At 41.4% G+C, this 25,184-nt stretch overlaps 1 protein-coding gene across 2 annotated transcripts in view; it reads right to left on the minus strand.

The window, feature by feature from the left end:
- TMEM163 (transmembrane protein 163) overlaps nt 1-20,601 on the minus strand; it is a 95,309-nt gene extending 74,708 nt beyond the window's left edge. Inside the window, exons 1-2 of one of the 2 annotated variants that reach the window (XM_035556089.1) lie at nt 20,226-20,601; nt 15,302-15,421 (exon numbers count right to left, since the gene is read on the minus strand). In XM_035556089.1, coding sequence (XP_035411982.1) covers nt 15,302-15,421; nt 20,226-20,397 — 292 coding nt within the window. In that variant the 5' untranslated portion in view covers nt 20,398-20,601. The remainder of the gene's footprint in view (nt 1-15,301; nt 15,422-20,225) is intronic. The other variant, XM_035556090.2, reaches the window with a different exon arrangement.
- Nucleotides 20,602-25,184: the final 4,583 nt, after the last annotated feature.

A 25,184-nucleotide genomic window follows, 5' to 3' on the forward strand; every position in this document is an offset into this window, starting at 1 on the left:
AATCTGCTGCTTTTCAAAATACAAGTGGCTGTGAAACTGGCTGTAAAACTCAGGTAATATCACTTCTAAACTACAGTTGACTGTGAAATACATCACTTGGATGATAGTTAAATAGATTCATTACGAGCAAAGGTCAGGTCTTCATGTGTCCACTACTTCTGATAAATGACCTATTTATACTTGCATGAGAAACTCTAAAAAAAAAAAAAAAAGACATAGGTGAACATGACAAGAATCAGCAAATACAATTCTTTACCTTCAAAAGCTCCTTTTCTCCTAAGATATGCGAGTGTTTCAAAAACGGACAGCATGGGACACTCTCTTTTTGAATTAAATCAGTTTTGTATCACTATCAGCTATAAGCAACCTTGCTCACTCTGCCAAGCAGCATGTAGCACAAAGGAGCGTAGGCCTGGTTCTATAACCCCTGACCCCTTGCTGTCCCAGCTTGCTGGAGAACTTAGTTTGTCTGAAACTGAGACTGCATTTTGAGAAACACTGCATCCACACAACTTAATTCCTTATCACACTGTACTTAGCAAGGTACCAGTTTGTGCTCCTGCTCTAATTCACAGTATCTGCATGCTTATATTTATACGTTAGATTGTCCAACCAATTTATCAGTCCTGCAGCTTCTTTGCAACACAGTCATGCAATCTGTTTTCCTGTGTGCCCTCTGCTATCACTACCCTCTTTGTAAAGTGGTATGCAGCCGAGTTCGGTGGGTCGTCATCAGGATAATCCACTGACGAGTCCAATTCCACCTCAGTTTAGCATAGCCATAGCTGGGTTCCAGCCTTCCTTTCCAGCTGAAAGCATGCCTGCTCTCTTGAATGATGGGAATGCCATGGAAATCTGCAGGTCCACCTACCATTCACAGTTTTGAGGCTGATCACGCTCGAAGCTGTGTAATATATCAGTAATACCAAGATTACAGAAGTCCCCTGGGGAAAAGCAAAAATCAGAAACCTCCCATCTTTAAAAGCACTCAAGTCGCCTGCCCAGGTGATCAGACAAGACTCTGGCTTTTCTCATTCCAGGGACACAGAGCACGAGAACGGTGAAGGTGCTGTGAAGGCCGCTCTGTAAGCAGTCTGATACAAAGACTTGACAGCCACAAACGTGTGACACCCAAGACAGGGAAACCTTCTCAATGCTGACCTGCAGACACAGTAGATTCCCTGTTAGTATTTAATATTCTTTCCTTAAGAATTCCTCCATACGTCTTCCCTAATTCCCATCAACATTTTCAAACACTTCCTACGCCACCTGAGGCTGCAATACTCTCCTGTGCACTGACTAGACCAGACAGTAATTCTTTTGTAGGTGGTTCAAGCCATCTACCTGAAGCTCCTCTCCCCACCAGGCACTGAAATGACAAGTATAACAGGCTCAAAAAAGAAAGCAATATCAAGGAAACATACATCCTGTATGCTCAATAAGTGAACTGCATCAGAACACAAAAAATTTATGTCATTAGTGATAAGCATTTTCTGACTTTAATTTAAAACAAATTCACCACAATTTTGGGGGTGCTTTCTTTTGTTTTCTTTTAAATCAGCACCATATTTAGGAAACCTTTTTTCCCTATACTACAGAATTTTGCACATAATTTTGGCTTGCTTTTTGTAAGATGAAAATTTAGCAAGGGTTTTTTTTTCCCACTCAGCAGAAAGCTGCATTGCAGCAGTAAGTCTATTTAGAAAATACATACAGTACATAGCAAGAACAACTCATCACTAACTCCACTAAATTTCAGCGTGCCCAACTGTCATTGCAAAATAGCATCTATTTCACAACAAACTCTAAGCATACCAGCAGGAAATACAGAGTAAAACTTCATGTGCAGAAAGTCCGAAGATGGCAGGGCATGGCCATCCTCTACATTCTCAAAAAAGGCAAATACAAACTTTCAGCCACGTAGGAAAACCAGTCAGGAACACCATTCTGGTTGACAGCATGAATGTTCACGCTGATAGACCTCCGTAGTCTTCAGAAACATCCTTGCTTAGTTTTTCAACCCCTTGGACCCGGGACAAATCCTTCTCCACCACAGCAACCTTCCGGGACCTACACGACTCAACTAGTCTGACCCATCAGACTCCAGTTTCACATCTCTGTATCAAGCCCTGAAAAATACTCACAGCTCAGTAACAAACTATCAGCAGATTCCTGCAGCAGCAAATGCAGTTAAGTCCACACCCTCTGTGAAAGATACAGCTGACTTAGTTCTACCAGGGCACACCTGAGCCAGCCAAACTCTGAAAGAAATAGAAGAGTAGCAGTAGGAGAGGACCTACAAAGACCACCAAGTCCAACCATCCCACCACTCCAGGGCTGACACAAAGTTAAAACAGATCATTAAGAGCATTATCCAAATGCCTCTTAAAAATGCCTGTTCAACTCCTGGAGAAAAAAAAATGAAGAAAGAATAAAGGACAAACCATTTTGTTACCTCGCGGAATCCAACCGCACTTTCGATGCAGTTTTCAAACCTCACTTTTGAACTGCGGAGTTTTCCTACAAAAGCCTCCCTGTCTTCAGGCTCAGTTTTTTCTCACCCAAAAAAGTAAAAGTAGCAAACATAGCACAGCCCTGCAAAAGAGTAACGTCAGACTTGTGCTGAAAAGACAAGTTACACAGAACATCAGGTCAAACAGAGTTTAAAAAAAAAAAGTTATTTCCTGGAAGTAAATATTCAAGGCCTCACTAATGCGTTCCTGTCAATGGACTAAAGGCACCTTACTTGCTGCTCAGAGAGACTTAAGAAGTTTTTAAGCTGCCAACCTCTATCAGATCTCTTCCTTGCTGTCAAAAACTTTGTACACACAGAATTCAAGGCAAGTATTTCCCAGCATTCTCCCATCTTCCTTTATTTCTCTACAGTACTCATTTGTTAGCAGGTTTAAGTCGTAAAAAGTTCTTTCCAAAAATCTATCTGACTAATTAAAACTGTTACAAAACTAGTAATGAGAGCGACAGAAGAAACGCAGTTCTCCCAGCACTAAAAAAGTCATATTAATAAGACTTACATCTCTCTACTGTCTAACAAAGCTAGGGGAGAGGCAGAGATAGAAAGTCCAAGCCCCTAAGTAAATAGTTTGGTACAGCGATTTTCACATGCTGTCTCATATTCTTGCACTTCTCTCTAGCTAGCCAGCCTTGGCGCACATCAGAAATTCACACTTTCCCCTCTCTGTTCTCCAAGTCCAGGTGCCTTAATGAACAGCGGGATTTTTATCAAGCAACGCTTCCCTCCTGGCAGCAGCACACAGCTCCAGCGGATCAGGCGTAACATTCACTGTTGCTGGTGACAAACTGCTCAGCAGCCACAAACGCTGGAAACGACGCCAACAACAAGTTTTACGCTCTGAACACATCAGGCAGCTCTAATAGCAGTGTGATCCCTCTCCAAGTTTGGGGCAAAACCACGCGCTTCTCCATAAAAACTTCGCTCAGCTGTGTGGTGGCTGCCCTGCGTGCGAGTCACATACATCTAAACCACTGCAGCCTAACAAATTCTGTCACTTTGAAATATCCCACAAATCAGTAGGTCCAGGGCTGAGACAAAAAAGCCTGCAATGCCTGCCCAGAGCTCAAAATACAAAATTCAGAGCCAGTTTTCACTATAGAAGACTCACGATGCACATAAACACGTCAACTACTATACAGCACAACACTCCGGTTTGGGGCAGAAAATTCATTTACTTTTTTATGGATCAAAACCTGATGTGTGCAGATGGAGAAGAAGCTTACAGCAGCAAAATCATTTTCCCAAGGCTACGAAGAAAGCCTGGGCTATGACCAGAATCAGAATAGTCCCTGAAGCAAAATCTCGGCCAAATCCCTGTGAACCCGGCAGGATCTGAGTTAGTGTTAATTCACCTTTCTTCCTCAGCCTTTAAAAACACTTGTGGAAGTTTAAGCGGGCTGTCTTAAGCAAATATTCTCTCACCAAAAAATAAAGGATGAAAAGCAAGTCTAACCACTAAAAGAACAAGAAAATGCCAGAAGGATAAATAAGTTTGAAAATACGTCACCTAAAATAAGTTCATCCTATCATTTGCCATACGTTTTAGTGTTGGATGCTTATCTATTTCAGACTGACATAAAGCCATGCAAGTCAAATCTATGCGTATTTTCTCCATCTGAAGATCTGCCCCTGTAAATTATATTTAGGAGATTTTAAGCTCAAAGATCCCGTAAGCCATTAAACATTACTTGCCACATTATTCCTTAAATCCAAGCCTTATTTTCATCCGCCAGATGCTTCTCAGCAGGGAAATGTACATATGATAACCCAACGAGCATCCTTTGGTGGGAGAATGGCAGGGAAACTCCCTTTGAGTACTGTTCACCCGAGCATTCACCAGGATTCAAAAATCACCAGATTGGATCATTTTGCTGCCCACATCTCAAAAGCAGATTTTTTTATTTGTAAAACCACACGCACCAGCAGTAACAAAGGTCTTCATGCAATCTGAACTCACACAGTAAAAGGGACATAATGAATTTTACCTCTTTAACTAACAATCTATAAAAATTAATTTGCTGTCCTATTTTTTCACGTCTAGCGAGAAGATTGTTAAATAATCTCTCCTTCTCCTGTTGCAGTTAATTACACACAGAAATACCAAGTCATGCTAAGTAAAAAGGATGCGCAGTTTATTATCAGTTTCTAATGTGCCACAAAGAAGAACAAGTGAATGGGCCCTTTTGGGTACGATTGGTTCCACACAGTTAGGCATTATAGCCTGCTATATGTTAACAGCGGGGTCTGTCAAGTGGGGAGGCAGACAGCGGTCCTGCAGGCTACATCCAGCCCTCGCTCACTGGCTTACAGAACAAGCTGAGACCGATGCCTTTGGTCTGCCTTCCTGTATCCCCAGCAGCATGCACTTACGCACATACAAACGGATCAACATCAAACCCTGATAGTACGGGCTGCCCGTGCTGCTTAGCAGTTTGCTCGTGACTCCTCAGCCAAGCAGTTAGGAAGCGATCTTCTACCCCGCCAATCATTAGCCACGGAGTTAGGAACCACCACTTTCACCACCGAAATCACTAGCAGTTTTGCCACTGGCTTCCCTAGCGCTAGTCAGGCCTGATGCTGGTTACTCGGCTCTGCCCGATGTTTTCCATGGATCAGTTAGAAACGCTTTTCTGTGACTAACTCCATTTACACTAAATGTGAATTTTACTGCGCCAAGCACCAACCTGCTATTAAATATCCGAAGCCATTCATTGCTTTGAGAGTGTATTCGTACCACGGCAGGATCACGAATCTTTCTTTCAATCACAGTAAAAGAGGCAATTTCCACAAAATACTACTTCTGAGTAACTCCTTTCTAATTTGGACTTCAGTATTTCCATTCCATCTCAACCAAAGCTGTCTATCAGGCCTACCAGAGCAGGAACTCAAGGAGCTACTTTTATTTCGCCCAGCTACAGATCCTAGCTGAAAATGCAGGCTGCATTTGCACCCTATTAAATCTCCCACTGACTGATAACAGATCTTGGCTCTAAAATTTGAGAGTATTCCTTTTCAGAGCCTGGGGAAATACTGTTATCTTTTGGTCACTGATACATTTCTTTAAAAAATGTGATCTGAGGACAATGTACTGAAAGTTACATTTCCTTCACCTTGACATACTGAAAAGATACATTATACGTAACAGTTCCCTGATGCATAATCTTTAACAGCAGAAGATACAGAGACTTCAGACCTGATGAGAAAACTTCATTTAGGATTCAGCTGAGGATCCAGTTCTGCAGTAGGTCTTACTCACGTTCTCAGCATTGCACCTAGCTTGAAAATGGCCCAGAGATCTCTCCAGAAAGGCAGAGTTTGTGATGCAGGTACCAAAAGCCAGTTATTTTGCAGCAGTTCCTGGAAGGCACTGTGCCTCTTGACTAACTATTTTTATGTTACTTGTCAGACTATCCCCCTTCCTCTGCAGTTTTTATGTCTAGCAAAATACCAGCTGGTTATTTCTGGTCACTCTTCTTTGACTTAGCACTGACTAATCAGCTTCTTCTCACTCCAAAGTTGAGCATTTCTTTCCCTTTTTCTGCACGTGCAGAGAAAACAAGACGGTAACAGGTCGTACAGGAAAGTCAGAAGAGATACACAGGAGCCCTTTATGCTTTTTTTTTTCCCCAGAGAATGCTAATTTGCAAATGAAGGTTAGTGTTTTAATAAAAGTTATCTTGCCTTACCTTATCTCCAGACATTAGGCTTCAATCTTTACTGAAGATTTAAGATAATCCTTATTTGAAAAAAACTAATTTGACCCAGTAGTACTGCCCTTTTAATGCAAAGCATCAAAGTCTATCCAGCTTTCAACCTGAGCTATTTGACCAACTGACACTGCAGTTGCTTGACAGGCCATCAAAATCTGGGAATGTAAAACAGAGATCAGAACTGTAGACCCTTACCCCTCAAAGCAATATTACCTCAATGGAAGAGAAAAAAAGTGTATTTTTGCCTATTTTTATTTTAGGGTAATGTTTGTGTAACATTTTCTATAAGGTATGACAATAGTTGGATCAAACCACACATGGATTGTTTGCAACGTGCCAGAAATGCATCTACTACTACACTGAAATAGCCCAGCAGTTTAACAGAGCATAGTGGGGCTCAATTACAGTTTATCACCTACAATGATAAATAATAGGTTTGGTGGTTTTTTTTCAAATGAAATACTAGATTAATTTATCAAAGTGGATTTTTCACAAGATTAGTATTAACTTGCCTTTCCTTAAAAAGTGTCATAGCAGGTAACAAACAGGAGTACCTCGGACATTAGTTTTATGCTCTTGCTGGTATTTTCAGAAAAAAAAAGTGTCCTGAACTTAATCCTGGGTAATTAACCCCAGGAGGGGCACACCACCCTTTGCTATAAGCAAGTTTCTCCACCACCACCACCCAGCCCACCCGAGGCACCCATTTCCCCCCAGTGCTGGCACTGGAAGCACGTTTGTCAGCCAGCCCGCGGGGTTTCTGCCGGGACGTGGTAAATAGAGCTGCTGGGAGCGACGCTGCATTGTAAAGCAGCAGACATTATTTATGTGATTATTTCACTGGTATTAAGCTCCTCCTACAGTGCAGGCATATCAAAATGAGGTGAGTCATCTGGAAATGAAAATCTGTCCTGAAAAGTATTAAAATCTAACAGGCTCCAGACCTTCAGCAAAAGGACCTCAAACACCTACTGAAAAATCCCAGCGAGCGGGTGCCAAGAAGTAAACACCACGCGCTACCAACCTCCCCAGTAAAGCAAACCAGTTGTTATTTAACAGTTCAAATCCTGTACAAGTTTTACGTTTTGTAGTCTACCAAGTTAAAATATCTCTTTTTTAAAAATTTCTGGCAGAAGTAAAGAAATCCTAAAGAAAAGAAAGCCATGCTACTCATCCCTTTCCCTGCTGCCCAAGCAGTTTGTCATACCTCAGTAGTGACTTACAACCTCACAGACATCAAACAATGAAGTGATAACGCACAATGAATATTAAACACCTGTTTTCTTTCATTACTCTTGATTTTCAGTTCCAGATACAAAGAGTTACATTGACAAAGAGTCGTCATTGTCAATAAGCAAAGCAGGTTTTTAATTGAGGGGGGCAGAGAAGAATCCTCATGATTTATGAAAAGCAAGTTCTGCCGGTACATCAGGCGTTCATAAAGCAGTCTGCTAACACATTCATGCCCTTGCACAATGCCTAAGTGTGTGATAACCGAGTTACTACTGTGGGGAACCGATACTACATCGATTGATTGAAAATACATTTGACTTTTAAGACTGCAGGCATGTTTCTTCAAGGGCAGGTATATAACCACTTGTCTACGTGATGTGCCGAAAAAAAGCCAGAGCAGCAATTCAGACTTGTACTAGAGGATCGTTTAAACTACATTTTACACACAAAAAAAAAAAAAGTCAAAGAGGTTTTTATATACAATGGTTAATACTGATCACATGCAATAAACCTAATATCCATTCTTTTTCTAAATATTTTTGTAAATATTTTTTCTAAATATTTTTGTCTACTTTTTTCTTCTGCTGCAGGCTAGGGATGGCTGTAGGGCACATCATTCCCACACTGGCCAGCCTTCACCAACTGATGAGCCTACAACCCACCCCATTAAGCATTCAGTTAATCCCTTCCCATACACAAAACAGTCTCCATCTACACCTACCTCTAACAGCACAGAATAATTCTCTGAGGGCTATGAGCAGGATGCCCGACACCAGCCCAATTACTTACCACTGCCTTGTTGTTTACCTTACTCATCTGTACGTTGTACCTTGCCACCCAGCTGCATTCACCTAATTGGAAACTCTGAATCATCAAACACAAAGCTGCCTGTAATGGAAACCCAGCAGAACTCCGACAGCAGAACTCAGGGCTGAATTTCAATTTCACAATATAAAAATATATTCACAATATTATATAAAAATATAGAATCACAGAATGGTTTGGGTTGGAAGGGGCCTTAAAGCCCATCCAGTTCCAACCCCTGCCATAGGCAGGGATGCCTCCCACCAGCCCAGGTTGCGCACAGCCCCATCCAGCCTGGCCTTGAACACTTCCAGTGATGGAGCAGTCACAGCTTCTCTGGGCAACCTGGTCCAGGGCCTCACAACCATCACAGTAAATAATCTCTTCCAAATATCTAACCTAAATCTACCCTTTTTCAGTTTAAAACCATTATTCCTTGTCCTATCACTACACTCCCTGACAAAGAGTCCCTCTCCTGCTTTCCCACAGGCCTCCTTTAGGTACTAGAAGGGAATATTATATAGGGAATATAAGGGAATAATAAATATTAGAATATGTATATTATATATAAAGGTATTTTGTATGGTATAAGCTTTATATAATATAATAGATGTTAATAACTATTATAGTTCTTACAGGACCAGATATTGCCCAGACTTACTTCAGAGTCTTGCACAACAAAACTCTGAATCTCATCAAGGAAAAATAAAAGGATAAGGAACAGAATTGTGATTATGACTTTTACACTACATACCTTAGATTTAACATACCTGAGGATTTCTATTCTATAAGAAATGATGTTATAGTGCTAGCTTTCCCTCAATATCACCACCTGATTTTAATTTCAAAATTCTTTGGGATCACCTTCTCTCATCAGGAAGGAATCACCATATAGATCAAGGAATGGTTAAGCTTCAGTATTATAATACAAAAATACAACAGGCTCTCATATTTTAAAGGTCAGCATTTAAAAATGAATTCAGTTGTTTTAATAAACTTCCACCACAGCAACGATTTTTAACTTTTCTTTACTGTTTAAATATATAGATACAGATCATCTACTGTCTCTATGCTACTCTAGATTTCACAGACTTCTGTCATCATTCAGCCCGTCAGCTCAGTAAAAGATTTCATGACGTGTGAAGCACTGCAGATTTTAGACCCATACTTCTGTTCAGCAGTCATCAGTCTTGAACTTGACACCCATATGCTATTTTCTCCTACCAAGAAAGTCACTTAGAGTTTTGTATGCCTAAAAAAAGACAGGCCCTTACTGGCTTTTCATTTCATTTTCAGTGAATGAAAATTGTATTTTGCCGTTACTAAGTACAGACTGACCTATACAAGACTCTCTTCTGCCAGTGCTGCACAGGCAATTTGGTTTTTGTCCTTTAGATCTTAGGTATAATATGATATAAGGCCAAGCTCTGTTTTCAACTGTAGTGATACAGTCATAAGGAGGACAATAGGGCTGCACAAATGTCACCAATATCAGAATTCTACCTTGGGAATTTAAATCCTGTATTTCATTAACGCTTCTGTGAGACTACAACCCTGAAGCAGCTGTCTTTTTGTAAATGATGTAATTAAATGCCCTGAGAAGTATGCAAAATGAGGGATCTGCATACTATCACACAGCGGTTCTATTTTGTACTTAGCCTTTACTTCATTTTAAGTTTCCGCGTGGCATTGTGACTTAAAATGGAACTTTCTGAATACACACAACAAATGTTCTGCTGGAAAAAAAAAAAAAAAGAAAAAAACAACATTCAGATTTTTAGGACTGAGAAATGCAATGCTTTATAGCTCCCAGAAGAGAAAACACAAAGACCAAGACTTTCCATGTGGTCTGATCCTGGAGAATTCTGTTTAGGTGCCCAGCTGAGATGCTCTTAAACCAACCTGAGTTCTGAATGCCTGGCATTTTTCTGAAATTCAATGACCTTTAAAGACTGTTGAATTGGATATCCAAAGTAAAGAGGCCCAGAATCATGAGCCTTCAGCTACATTCATTATTAGTAGTATTATTCACAGCTGCGCCCAGGGTATACTAAGTATTGTGCAAACGAGGCAAAGTCTGCATATATTTAATTTTTCAAGCAACAATAGGAATGGATCACTGGGAAAATTATATATTCATTAATAAATTAATACAGTCATTCCCCAACTCAGTTGTATGTGTAGTATGCCTGAGATGAGGAGTGACAGATGACATCAATATCTCCACATCCAAGCATCCAGAGGACAACATCTTCACTTGCTCAGTGTTTGTCCCATGTAACTCCATTTGAACTGCACTGGAGTAGTGTAATAGGGGAGAAGAATCAGCATCCATGTCCTACAGCTAGCCAAAACAAGATTTTCTGGCTCAGTTTAGTCATTTGAATGAGGAAAGTGAACCTGGATCCAGACTTTCTAAGGTCTCTTGGCATTTGAATGTCTGTAGAGTCTAAGTTAGCATGAACCTCCTGTCTGAGAGCAAGCTCTATCCTAAAACTTCATTTTCCCTCCACTTCAAACAAAATGCCTCTCTAATCCCAGTATGTGAAAGTTTGCTTTAATAAAGAATTTTTCAGGAATTCATGTTTAAACACAAATGATTTTGCATACAAAATCAGAACATCAGTTTCTCTGCATTTTCTTGCAATGTCTTATCCATGGACCAATAGTTAATTCTATAAAATACTTCCACTTACAGAATTATAGCTACCAAGTTTGCAACTGAAACACTAAACAAATTAATAGAATTCACCTTCTCAAAATAACAGTGCATATTTATTACACCAGGCTAAACAGTTACCAGGGTAAAACTTCAAATCATAAACATATCACTTGCACTAAAGTTTTCAGTTATTTCTACAAAGCTCAACCCTCAAGTGTATCTACAGTGGTCTAAAACAAGTAGTCCATCAAGCACTCGGGACAGATTCCACAACCTACTGCTATTTCCCCAGCATTTTGCAAATAGCCCTGTGTCAACTTTTCCCGTGGTACGTTAATATGCAGAGCCTATTCAGGCATGCTCTCACCACACTGGGACTCAAGTCCCACCTTGACCACTGCCCTTTACAAAGCTGACATACAATCTGAATTAATCTCTGGCTACAAAGAGAGCTTGCAGCACAGAATTTGGTCTATGTGTTGTTCTGACATATTGATATGACCACTCAATTCATTATGAAACAATTTTAGCTAATCAAATCAAAAAGATGAATGAACAGAACGCGTTCTGTGAATCACAAGTCTAAACAGGACAAGAAGTACCAGGCAGAATGAGTTTGTTTTCTGCTTTGGTAATATGATCAGAGATTAGCTCGTTGGGTAGAAAATAAACTATAACAACAAAAGATGTATTTGTATTTTTTTCAGAATTAGGTTTTAGTAACATAAATGTCAAGAAACTAAGAACAATGGGTTGCAAAACACAAAAGTTCCATTCCACCTGTAATAATCCCTCATCCTCTATTATGACAATGAAACGAGGCTCACGATGAACCTACAACACTGCAGCTACAGGAAGGAGAAGTTATCGTTGTTATTACAAAATGATTTAGATCACACCATTATACTACACGTACATATATTACAGAAATGTTTTACTATGCTATGATTCTTTTCTTGTATTATTGTGAAGCAGAAAGAAAGAATTATGTTAACGTGATTATTCCAGTACTTACTTGGGGTGCTGAGCAGCAACCTAATGCTGATTTTAGTAACTTTCATCATGCCCAGTCTCAGTTTATGACTATGTTTTTACAAAAATGAAAATACACTCTTGATGAGAACTCTACAAGCATGCATGTTTCAGGCAATATAGAAAGGAAAAGGGAAATTAACTTATCTGTCAGGCATTGCTTAGTATCTGAATATAGATGTGTTGCACAAAACCCACAAATGTCAGAATACAAAGAGCTGATCCTAAGCAAGCCTAACTTACAGCCACTGAAACAGCACCATAGGGCTCTGCTAACATCAAGGATTTTACAAAGTGAAGTCTATAAAGACTTTATAGAAGCCTTGTGCAACCATGTGCTGACAAGCAATGCCTTCAACAGCACCCAGAGCTAGGGAGACCACGACGATTACCGCACAGTGCTTCTGCAGACAGGAAGTGGTATTTACAGACAGCAGCTCAAGCTGCCAAAAGGTCTTTTAAGAGCACAGCGTTTCTGCAGTAAAATTAAGCATATTAAATACCTGACAGTAAGAAAGAATGGATCTTTCCAGAAAGTTTGACCAGATGTCCTTTTTAACAATAAGACTAACACATAAAGTTCAGCGCAGCTCTAGCCTCAAGTGCCACGGATCATTACCTAAATAAGGAACTTCTTTATGCATTCAGATCAACTTGAGATTTACCAGTCTCTTTCAGTATTACCAAGCAAAAGATCAGGGTTCAGCTGGGGCACTGTAATCCCACTGGAAGGAAACGTCTCACACCAGTGAAGAGCAGCCATTCCAACATACTCTAATGCTGCAAAAAATAGCTTGGGAAGCAACTTTGGTCTTTGAAAAGCTGGACATAATCAAGCTGCAGCACACAAGTGACAGAACAGGCCATAAAAAAAAGGGAAGGAAGTCTAGTTACATATCCTTGGTTGGACAAGGAGGCTTGGGAACCACCTCCCCACTCTGCACACAGTCCGTGCAACAAGTATCACTTTCATTAGTACTTTTCCTGTCCTCCAGGTGCCCCATTCCTTCAACTGCGGTTACCAAGCAATGCCAATTCCCTGGCCCAGTATCTTTACCATATCCAGCGCAGCTGCAAAGCAGCATTGTAACATACATTCAGAAGAAAGGATTTTGAGGCCTGTAAGAGTATAAGCCAGAAATTTGCATAAAGACCTTATGAGGAAATCAGAAAGAGTAGTGAGAGTACGTCAGTGTAGCCTGACAATTACCACAGCAGGTTCCCATTTCTCACTGAACATCACGGCCATGTTGCTAACACCTTACCATTACAGACAAGAGGTAAAAAGGAAACAGGATACTTTAAATAGCAGGTGTTTGCAAAGAATTGGCAGTGTCAGACACCCCAGGGTGACAACCAGTCATTTATATAAAACAGGCAGCAAACTCTGGGAACCTGACGTGTCTCTCAGATCACAGATTGGCTAGAAAAACCTGCTAAAAGGACAGCAAAAGAGATGTGAGACAATAAACTGAACACAACTGCAAAATTACATGGGGGAGCAAAATGATTCTAGAAGCACTGCATTTTCCTCAAAGATTAAAAAGTTTTAATATTAAGCATACCAAAAGCCCTGACAATACTTCAGTGGCACTGAAGTTAACTGTCAATTGTTTATTAAGAGATCCCCTACAAATTGAATATGTATGTGTGCTGCTTCCTCTTTTGTTCTTCATAAATTTAACCCCTTCAGGCCAAGAGGAAAAATTCCATAAACATAGCTGATTTCAGTCTTTCAGTGACCATCCTTTCCACCTGAGTCACAATATACATGCAGGCAGGGACTACTGTATCTGCCTTTTGTTGTTGTTGTTAGGATTTCTAAACACTACCAGAATGCCACTAATAAGGAGAAAAAAAAAAAAGAAAAAAAAAAGCTAGCAGATAACCTAACAAAACTACAAAATTTTAAAAGAGACCCTTTTAAAAGAAATAGGGTGGTTTAACTGCTGTTTTTGTACTTATATCTTATAAATCTGACATAAGTTTAAAATACAATAAAGCTATGTCTCAATATTTCCTAAAATTATATTGTTAATAGGAAATGAATTAAATTTATTCTAAAACACAGTTTTATGTTGCTGCAGTACAAAAGACAGACTACTGCATTTTCATGAAGCAGAACAAAATGGAAACTCTGATGCCCTGCTTTCTTGTTAATGCTCAAATTCTTTAGTGTTAGACTCTGCTTTTAAGTGTTCCTGTTCTTTTCTCTGCTTTTTGAATCAAGCTGTTGTACCAATGTTTCCATAAAAACTGCTCCAAGTAATGTATTTTGGGTTTCAGAGACCATTTGGTCAGATTCTAATAATCTCTCCTGGGAGCTGACACCAACTTCCAGCAGCAGGTCGAACACTGCAGATTAGAATAATAAAACACATGCTGCTGCAGCTTCCAAAAAAAATGCAAGTGTCTTTTTCAAGCTGAAGAATGATGTTTTTAAACATCTTAGATGCCTTGTTTCCTAGACAGAGCTTTCCTTTTGCTTATACAAACATATACATGCAATAATTCTTGCTTTTTCCTCTTTTAAACAAACAATGTGCCATTGCAAAGATTTTGATCCAGACTCCACATTTCTTTTTGTCCTTATGAGAATGTAGTGTTCCTCAACTGACTACGTTAAGAATGCTGGTGGTTTAAGATTTTGCACTGAACTGAAATATATCTTTATTTACACAAGGCGGCATTTTTTCCTGCTTTGAAATAAAAGAAATATATTTCACTTTTCCAAATAGAGGTTTTTTTGTTTGTTTTTCAAATTCTTTGTGTAGAGGTAAAATAGACAAATGTCTTGAAACTTACGGAAAAACGCTGGCTTAAAAACAGGCTGGTATTTCTCTTTCACATTAACATGGTGTTAGGTTATCTGCTAGTGTAAGAAAAATGACATATTTCCCCCTTATAATTCACTATTGTTTATTATAGTGTTCCAACTATGAATCCCAGGTGGATTAAGACTTGTCATATTTGACCTCTTTGGTTAAAGGCAATCCACTCCATAATGATTTTTTTACGCTATTCTGTAAAACGAACAGTTCCACATGCATAAATGTTAACAGGAATCAACACCTCCTGTTTCTTTCTCCAACCTTCAACAACCCTATTCTCTGCAGAAAAAAAACAACAGTTTTACTAATTTATAAGCACCATGCAGACACAGGCAGTCTAGAGAGAAACCTTTTTAGCAGTTGCAAAGAAAAAACATGAGAAAGCTTCCACAAAGATTCTGAGAAATTCTGAGAATCCAACAGAATAAAGGAGGAAAAAAAGAAGGAAAAAAAAAAAGAAAGAGGTGTGAAGATTTAAAATATTCCCAATACTCACTGAAAGCAGCCACTGCAAGAGCCAGTGTGACAATAATGGAGACCCAGGAAACCCACAATGCCTTCTTTCTGTAGCTTTGAGCTTCATGAGGTTTTAGCCTTGTACTGCTTTCTAGTAAACCTGATAAGCAATAAGCAAAGAGGATATGAACAATACATTGCTCTTTTTAAAAACACAGCTGTGTTAGTTCAGACCTAGATCGCATATTTACATTCTATATTACATATCGAATCAATACAGAATCAAATCCTCCTCACATTAGCAAGGTTATCGTGGTTAGGTGAATAAAGCCATCAGAAATGTATGAGTAAGCAAGCACAACACACACAAGCTGGTTTGATTCCACACGGAAGGTAAGGCCCACACCTCAGCCACTTACAAGAGCACTGCGATTGTGCGGCAGTTAACAGAAATTCACATCACTTGTGTTTTCCACCTATACATCTACACAAGGAAGAGCCCCGTCCTACACTCACTGAGATCAAAAACCATTTCTGCAATTCAGGATCCTGAACATAATTAACATAGGAGAAAAACTTGTGTCCGCCAGCCTCTGAGAAATAACCTACCGATGCACGGGAATACACTGCACATGTTGAGCATCAAAGTAGAAGCAGGCACACTTTAGAATCAAAGCTAGCACAGTTGAAAAGAACTCTTGAAGCGTAATGTCCTTCCCCAAAGGTAAGAATACATCCCCGGCTAGAAGCTGCACCAGGAACTGTCTGAAGAACAATTCGGGCCTTACTCTAATCAGCGCAAAGGTCTGCTAACAAAACGGAACAGGACTGCTTTCTCTCTTCTTTGATGCTTTCAATTTGTGCAGATCTTTTGTCCACTCGTCTTAAATTGCAGAAAAGAACCCAAGTTAAAAATACATTCTTTGGTTTTTGTTCTCTCAGTCTGAGTCTTAAGCCACTTTTCTGATGCGTTCATAATTAAACATATTTGCCATTTGTTTATCCCATCCAGATTCTTTTCTGCATATGATATTCATTTAATTTGAAACATGCAGATACATTTTTTTCACCAGCAAGTTCCAACTCAAATCTGCTTAGCTGGTGACAGAAGGCCTGATGACTTTTAACTTTCTTAATGAATTACTCCAGAAATTGTGGGTGGTCCTTCTCAGGTGATGATCCCTTTTCAGAGGGACTTGCCTGACCACAGTGTGCAGAACTAGGTCGCTGTGTGTAGAAATGTTGTCAAAATGTGTGTAGAAATAGTGAAATCTTTCAGTAGCCAGTCCAATGTCTTAGGCAAAGGGTAGGGAAGAGGAGTGCTGGCAGACAAAGCAGCAGATTAAAACCTAACAGCTGAAGCTGTCACTGTCCTCACCTCCCCCAGTTTTATCTCCAACCTTTCTGATGGCTACTGCAACCCTGGAGGTAGGGACACCTGATCTGGTTATGAGCGTACTCCTGAACCCACACCACGCTTAGCCCAGTTTATTAATGCTAGCAGATATTAACTTCAACTGGCTGTAATGCGCTGGCTCAACACTGCAGTGATTTTGGAATCAACGCAGAAGTGAATCAGACATCTCTGCCCCAGGGGCAGCAATGTGTCAGCAGCAGGGTAGGCATCCAGGGGTGGTAGCAGTTTGAGCCACCAGATTTTATTCTGCCACTTCGAGCCTGTCAGAATTCTAATCCCAGAATAGTTGGTGGAATTCGTCTTCTCTTGGAAAAATGCCTTACGCTTTTTCCCGTCAATTACTTTGCGTGGAAAGCAGAGAGTTTCTCTATTAGAGAGTTCAGAAAGACACTGGGAGAATTTAAATTAATGCTGTGTTTTCAGACAACTTCAAATATTTCCTCCCTTCGGTGTTACACTCTGCCCTCTTCATGAATGAAAAAGAATTCGCAAACTCGCGCACAAGAGAATTACTAGGCCCAACAGAAAACAATGTCTGTGTCTTAATACGCAAATTCTTTGTCTAACACTTGAAAATTACCAGATGACAACTCAGAAAGGTCTGAGTCCTTTACCTACAGCACTGCACTGCCATTTCTCACTTAGCCTGCCTTCATTTGTGTGAAGGAATACGTATTTTTTGCAACGTTTCACCTATCTTCTGACAGTACACATAACAATCCACAGTTTAATTGCTATCTGATATGAGGTCAATAACAACAGATTTTGAAATAAAGGATTAACTTCTACTAATAAAACCATACAGAAAAAATCTCATGTTTTTGTAATTCCCCCTTCTTGCCCCCTCCCCAGTACAGACATTTTAAATTAAGGCCCTAATCTTGCTGGAATATAAAGCAAAGTAGGTTTCCTTAGCCAATTTTGATTCTCAAGACTTCAAACATGAAATAAACACAAAACAGAATAAGAAACATCCTTCACCTGGTTCTTTCTTTAAAGACATCCTATAATTCATGGCTACTGCTCACTATTACCTGGGAAGACCAACATATACAGCTGATAATTACAAATCAAATAATATCCTAATTAAGTTGAGAAGTGAATAATAAGCCCCAGAGCTAGCAAAGCACTGCCAATTAGTATTCACATGTCAAGCACGTGTCCAGTATGACAGAGACTGCAATCCTTATAAAACTGAGCCACTTCTGCCGTGCGTGTGTGTGTGTCTTTCTCTTTCTCCCTCTCTCTTTCAAAATGGCTGGCATATTCTAGCTATCAGATATGATCCCTTCCTTCCTAAAGTAATATTTTCTGTAATTAAAATTCTCTTCCCTGAAAAGATCGTATTTTTCTCAGGAGTGTCCCAAGGGATAGCACACAAAAATACAAACTCATTCACATGACTACCAAACCCATAGCATGGAAATTATTGAGAATCAACACCTGCTCATTAATTTACACACAACAACACGATTCACATGGTAAACCTCCACTTTTTGCCTCTGACCATAAGAAAACAAATTTTAAGCATCTATTGGAGGCAGGCTGAACGATACTTTCAGTATAACCTGCATTGCAACAAAAATGAAAAGCTAGTATCTACTGATAAAATTCCTCCACCCTGATGTTAACATACTGAATAATTTTACTGCCAATTATTTATTTAACACATAGATAACCCTACATTAAAGAAGTGATGATGAGCTGGTTAAATCCACTGGATTTTTACTTTATCTTTTAGTACCTTCATATATTAGCTGATTTTCTTCCAAAAAAAATTCAGAAGAAAAAAAACCTGCCTAACAGTTGCAGAACACAAGCTTGGCATATTTGTGAAGTGATTCTAGGATATTCTTTACCATATGCTGGCTTACCAGAAGTACTTTTCTATTTGGCTAAAGGATCATTTTAAAATGTCAAGTTAGAATTTGTGAAAGAGATAAGGCAAATAGAAAAATTGTTCACGTAAGATGTCAATTTAAGGACCCCATCAAAAAAAAAAAATATACCACTGAATTTGGGTCTAGATCTTAAAGAGCAAATATCTTCTTCTAAAATTTGAGGTTATTTTTTATTTTTAGCAAACATGGAAGTATCATCTCTATAACTGGATCAGCTATGATTCATAGGAAAAGAGCATAAGAAAAAGTACAATCTAAAAGGACAGACTGTAACAATTCCAATGGGGACAACCTGCAAAAAGCAGACCAGAATATCCTCTATGATGACTGGGAATTAAGCTGGGAGATGGAATTGGTGACTTTCCTATGAAGGACTACGAGAAAAAGCTACCACGAGGGCCATTGAAAGTGTGAATGCAAAGAAAGAAATAATCAGCAGCTTTAGTCTCTTCTCCCTCCTAGAAAGAAAGGTTAGGTACATCGCACTCTCTCTCTTTTCAGAACTACCCTTAGTACCAAAACGCCCAGCTTTCATCTTTAGCTCTGTCATACTGGGCACAAATGGAAAATTCTGCTAACTTCCACGTTTGAACCCTAACCAAAATTTCTGATTCCTACTGCTTAAAACAGAACTGAAGCCTCAAATTGCCCTCAGTCGATTTGCCTGCCACCTGCCATTGGCTGTGACAGTAAGGGCACCCGTGGGAAAAGGGTCGTCCCCAGTCCCAACGTGACCGAAAGCGTGCAGGGAAGATGGTGATTGCTCTTCCTCGGTATATCTCTATTTCATGGCTAGGATAAGCAAGCAAGCACAGGAGTTTGGAAAGCCAGAGAGAGACCAGGGGATACAGGGGTTACATGTAGGATGGGGTGAAGACTGGGAACACAAAAGGGACTTTGGGATGCGCAAAGAAAAAAAAAAGAGAGAGAAATGGGACAAAATGGAACAGAGATACTAAGGAAAACCCAACACGTGAATTAAAAAATGGAGACAAATTGTGTGGAACAGGAGCCTGGAGACGTTATGGAGGCCGGGGCAAGGCGGAGGGTTAAAATGGCAGCTGCCTGTATTCCCAGCCGGGCAGCAGGTAAGCCGAGTGCCTTGCACACCGCCAACAGACATCCAAAAATTAACGTGTTTGAGGCTAACACGGCTGGGAAGCAGGCAGCTTTCCACCCCTGGTCAGGTACTTCGGTAAAGAATAAAATACCAGTCAGGGGACGGGGACTAAGGGAGGGCCCTGACTGACCTGGCCGCCCGGGGCCCCGCTGACAGGAGCCCGGCGGCGCCATGTGCGCCCGCTGCCCCGGCAGGCAGGCAAGTTTTCGGTGGGAGCAGCCCCTACTGGAGTTTGTGAGGAGATTTGAAAGCTGGGAAACGAAAAGGGAAAGGTTCGGGGAGAGGGGTGTTATAAGGGAGTGCCCGCAGGGTCCGGGCAGAGCCGGTGTGGGGCTGACAGGGGTGGGAAGGGCTGCTGTGGAGGCGTGAGGAGGTAGGGCTGCGGCCGTCAGGGGGCTGCAGGGGAAGACGGAGGAGAAAAAATTAAAAATAAAAAACTGCCGGGGGTGGGCGTCGGGCGGCCGGGGCCGGAGGTAGGCTGCCCCGGGGGAAGGCGGGTGCGGGGTGAGGGACGCCGGGCGCTCACCTCGGTCCTCCAGCCCCTCGCTGAACTGCCCGCTCTCCCCGATCCGCAGCTGCTCCTGCTGGTGCTGCTGCTGCTGCTGCTGCTCCCGGGGGGGCAGCGACGGGCTGCTCCCGGGGGGCTGCACGATGGCGGGGTCCGGGGTGCTGTCCAGGGCGGCTGCGGACGGCTCCATGGCTGGCGAGGAGGCGGCTGGCGAGCGGAGCGGCGAGGCGAGGAGCGAACGGGAGCATCCAGCCCGGGTGCGAGCCCGGGGAGAGGAGGAGACAGACTCCGGCTCAGAGCATCAGGAAGCCGGGGCCAGGCGGCGAACAAACTCCTCCGGCTGCTCCCCGCGGCCGCCTCATCGCGAACCTCGGCGCCGCCGCCGCCGGGGGGCAGGTGGGAGAGCGGTGCCGCCTCCCGGCGCTGCCCTTCCCTTCCCCTCCCCGCCCCGGGGAGCGCCTTCGGTGGCGGCAGCAGCGCCCGGCTGCGGGGACGGGACCGGGGATGGGACCGGGACCGGAGGGCAGCTCTGCCCCGTGCGGAGCGGCCTGTGAGGGGCCGCCGTCCCGCCGCGGTGCTGGGGAGGGGAGAGGTGGCGGCGCTCCCTCCCCTCAGGGCCGCCGGGGCTGGCTGAGGCTGAGGGAAGGGCTGTGGGCAGCCGCTGGAAGCGGCCGCCCTGAGGGGCTGCCCGCCCTCCAGAGCCCACAGGGACCTCGGGCTTGAGGTGCTTGGCCGAGGAAGCGGGAGCCCTGTCAGGCGCCCCTCGCCATGGTGGGCTCTGCCTTCCCCCTGCGGGGTTTGGGGTGTTTTTAGAGGGGGGAGCCCCCCGTGGCCCCCCCAGGATGAGGGGCAAGCGCTGCCCCCCGCTCCCGAGGTGCTGGTCCAGCAGGGGAGGAAGGCCCCATCTGCCCCTCCTGCCAAATTTTCTGGTGAATTTGCTCTCTCTCCATCTGCTATTGCCATTTTTCAGGACCGCACACACCCCTCTTAGACCCCGCAGAGGTGAAATTTGGTCATGTTTACAGCTATTTTTTAATATTAGGCTAAAATCTGTCCCAAAACATACAGCGGTGTCATGGGGTTGCATGGGATTAGAGCTGGAGACTTGCTGGTGTCCATGGACATGCACAGTTCACTCACTTGGCCTTCCTAGGGCCACAGAAAAGCACAGGGAAAAAAATAAAAACCTTAGGAGAACAGAAGTGGGGAAAAAAATAGAAAATTTTACTGATAGATCTGTGCCAGAGCTGTTAGCTTCTTCCTCTCTGCTGGTTTCTAATGACTAAATAGAGAAGTGCAAATAAGCAAAAGCATTTTCCGTGCTAGCACAGGCTCCCAGTTGCGTGCTCACTGGCATGCAGATAAATGTTGAAACTGCATTGTGCTCTGACTTGCATCTAGGAAAATACCAGAAGACAATTTGACATTGAAGCCCGGGTCCTCAGTTGATATGTAAGTGTATAATCTCCATTTATGTTATATAAAGTTCAGGTTGCCTTTCTCTTTTGACAGGTTAGCAAATCTGGGGAGTATGGAAAGGCCAGTGGGAAAGCAATATTTATGCAAACCGAGGAACATGATTTTGTATTCTGTCAATCTTGCCTTAAAAAAGTTTTGTGACGCTTTAGGAATACCTATTTGGAAACAGTTAGTGAACTACTGAAATTACTTAGTTTTAAACAAATGCTTCTTAATGCTGTATGATAAGCATTTCAGCTGTATTTTAAAACATTGATTATTTTAAAAAGTAAATATAAGTAAATGTTAAGGAAAGGGATATAAACTGTAATTTTAGAAATTGGTTGAGGTTCAGGCCTTATAGAATGGAGATAGAATTCAACCTTATAGAATTGAGTTGGCTATCATGGCGAGAGGGACTGCTGTTTGCTTTTTACCTAATCTCGTGATTCCTTCATGCAGAGTCTGCTGTACATACTAAATGAAATATTTTTGAAGTCTTCTGCCTCTCACTTAAATTTGATCTTCACCCTTATCTATCTTACTGTGCTTGGTGATCTCAGGGCTCTTGCTCTTCTAGTTGGATTGACATAAACATGAATATAAACAATGCCTAAAGTATTTTTATTTTCCTTCATGTAATGGATGCAATATTGCAAAGTGTCTATTTGATGTTAATTTCAAAAGACATTCTCACTTGCATAAGCTAACACAAGTGAGTTATTCTGAGGGAAATGCTTTTTGGGGTTTGGGCTTAGCTGGGAGAGACTGGAAACTAGTAACTCCTGCAAATACTATTTTTTTTCTTTATGGGCTCTTCATAGATATGAGTTATATGAATGAAAAGTAGAAAATACCTTTTGTTATTTGCTCAAAGTATTCGATTGCCACATCTCTGTAGCACTTATAATGTGTTTGTAAAGAAATGAGAATCCTTACCTTTGAGTAGAACCAATTTTGTAACATGATGAGAGACAAGGGATTGGGGCCAAATCACTTTTCAGCACCTGGCAGGGATACAAAACCTCTGAGTCAGATTTGGGAGTCATGCTCCCATGCAGAGTTTATCCAGTGCAAGCCATGAAGAGTCTCTTGAAATTGCTGCAACAGATTTAATGCTCCCTAACGCAACTACTGCAAGATTCTTTCTCTTCTAGGGAGATCTGTCCGTACCGAATGGATTCCATCAGGATTCCTTGCATAAATGGAAAATAGACCAGTGACTCGTGTCGGACACTGCCTCCTTTCTGTAAGTCTCTCTAAGTTACTTTAGCATTCTTGTAACTTCCAGAAATCATCCCAAGAGGAAAGTTCCTGGAGATTCCTAATTCTGTTCCTTTAAAAGGAGGTGAAAGAGGTAGGTTTCCAAATGACTTGGAAATAAATAATAATAATAATAATAATAAATTAAAAAAAAAAAAAAAACAGAAGCTAGGAAGACCTAACCACAAATTTTCAACTTTAATATGTTCCTTTTTTTAGATGTTCTCAATTGCTGTTCTTACATGAAACTGTCTGGTGGGGGCTGCAGCTGTCTCTATTTGTATAAATGCTATAGTGTTCAGGCTATAGAAAAGAATATGAGGCTTGCAAAGAATATTAGTGTTTCTTTTAAATTACGCTTTTCATTGCTTTCAAACATGGCCTCATGTGAGAAGGGACGTACTCTGCCTTTAAGTAAATATAAATTCAAAACATTAAGCAGCTCCACAATGCAGAGTCTTTCAGATCAGACCATTATTTATATAAGCTAGCTATTGAGAAGCAGAAAGACTGCAACATCATAGAAGCTAGAAGCTGCTTTCTTTTCCAGCATTGCCTTTTATTTCTCATGACACTTCTTTCACCCAAAGTATATTACATTGGATAAAGGAGGTAGGGTTAGGGGCTTAAAGACCCGGGTCCTGTTTTCCAGCCCTGTTGGACTTTTTGCGTAGCAAGTCTGTACGCAAAGTCAACAGAGAGAAAAAGAACTGGCCATAATCATTGTGTTATTATATGATATTATTGCTTGGCTTCTCAAACCTCCCTTTGTTGGATAGGAACCAGGAGAACCCCAAATCAATTAAAAACAAACAAAAACCAAAAATCAATGAGAAACCACTTCCCTGGGTTCAATCTAAATCAGCTGATGCCATCCCATGTTCTGTGGTTGCTGCAAGATTAATATGCACTTGCAGAACTTTCTTCCCTGCTGAAACTGCCTGTAATTTCCATAACATTTTGGCTTCCATAGAAAAGGTGGTTCCAAACTGGATGGAGGTCTCTTGCACCCCAGCAACCAGTGATAACGAAGAGAACCTTGTTTTTCTTCATCTGGATTTTCTGTGTTCTGATTTTGCTGAGGTTATTTGTGGTGGTGGTGGTTCATTTGTTCCTTCTTTCTGCCCCTCCTCCTTCCTTCTACTAAATAAATGAAAAATACCTATCAGATTTGTGATGCTTCCTTCAGGCCCACTCTAACTCTTAGCAGTCACAGAAAAAAAACTTCAATTATATTTGACAAAGTTTGGATGAGGTCCATCATTTTACTCATTCCTAAGGTAGACATTCTCCTGGGGAAATAGCATTCTCTTGGCAGTAGAGTAAGCTGTTGTCCTGTTACAGTCCCCTTGTTTCACTTAAACATTGTCATACTACCGTCAGCACCCGCTATGGCATGATAGAAAGTACCAGGGTGCAAAAAGGCAAAAAGAACGTGATATTACTGCATTCTGTAGAGTGGAACCAATGAGTGGCAATAGGAAAACAGGTCCCGGTCCTTCTGTCAGACAGCGGTCACTGTGCGAGTGTAGAACACTTGTTATTCCTCGTCAGTCTGTACGGAGTTGAAATAAATCCATTTTCATTATAAGCACAGTTGGATGTGTTAGTATAATATGCTCATTTGTCATTCTGAAAATGAGAGGTACATCTATTCTAGACTTCTATATTTCCTTTCTTTTTAGCACTACTGACAGGAACATTTTCACCTGAATTATCAGAACACTGTGGTGCATTCAGAGGCTCCTGAGAAGGAAGTTCGCTTGTTTTGATTGACATTAACTAGTCAATATTCCATATTGACCAGCATCTTGAGTACAGCACTTAAGTTGAGAGCACTCTTGCATATTTGGAAAGAGTTTGTCAGCTGGCCCAGTGATTATGTTTTAGTATGTTTAAAGGCATAAGAGCAATACAGTACTGTCACCATTAGCCAACTTGTTTGCAGGGTTGTGTTTCATACACATCTTAAACAGAAAAACTGCCTTTTTCTGGCAGCAAAATACTGTATTTGTCACTGACATTTTATTGCAGTATCAGGAGTGCTAGTGTAGGCCAGGATGGTTTATTAGTTTGGTCAGAGGCCTTACGACATTCAAAAGAAAACATTCGCTTCTTACTTTCATCAGTTGGTATTTCATTGAAGTACAGCAGGAGGTAATAGCATCCCCATTCAGTTCCACAGGAGACACATCTGAAACAAAAACTTAGTACCAATCCAATTCCAAGTGGATGGGCAGACAACCATCCTGTAAA

The sequence above is a fragment of the Cygnus atratus genome, chromosome 6 (assembly GCF_013377495.2).
Source record: "Cygnus atratus isolate AKBS03 ecotype Queensland, Australia chromosome 6, CAtr_DNAZoo_HiC_assembly, whole genome shotgun sequence".
Classification (NCBI taxonomy): Eukaryota; Metazoa; Chordata; class Aves; order Anseriformes; family Anatidae; genus Cygnus; species Cygnus atratus.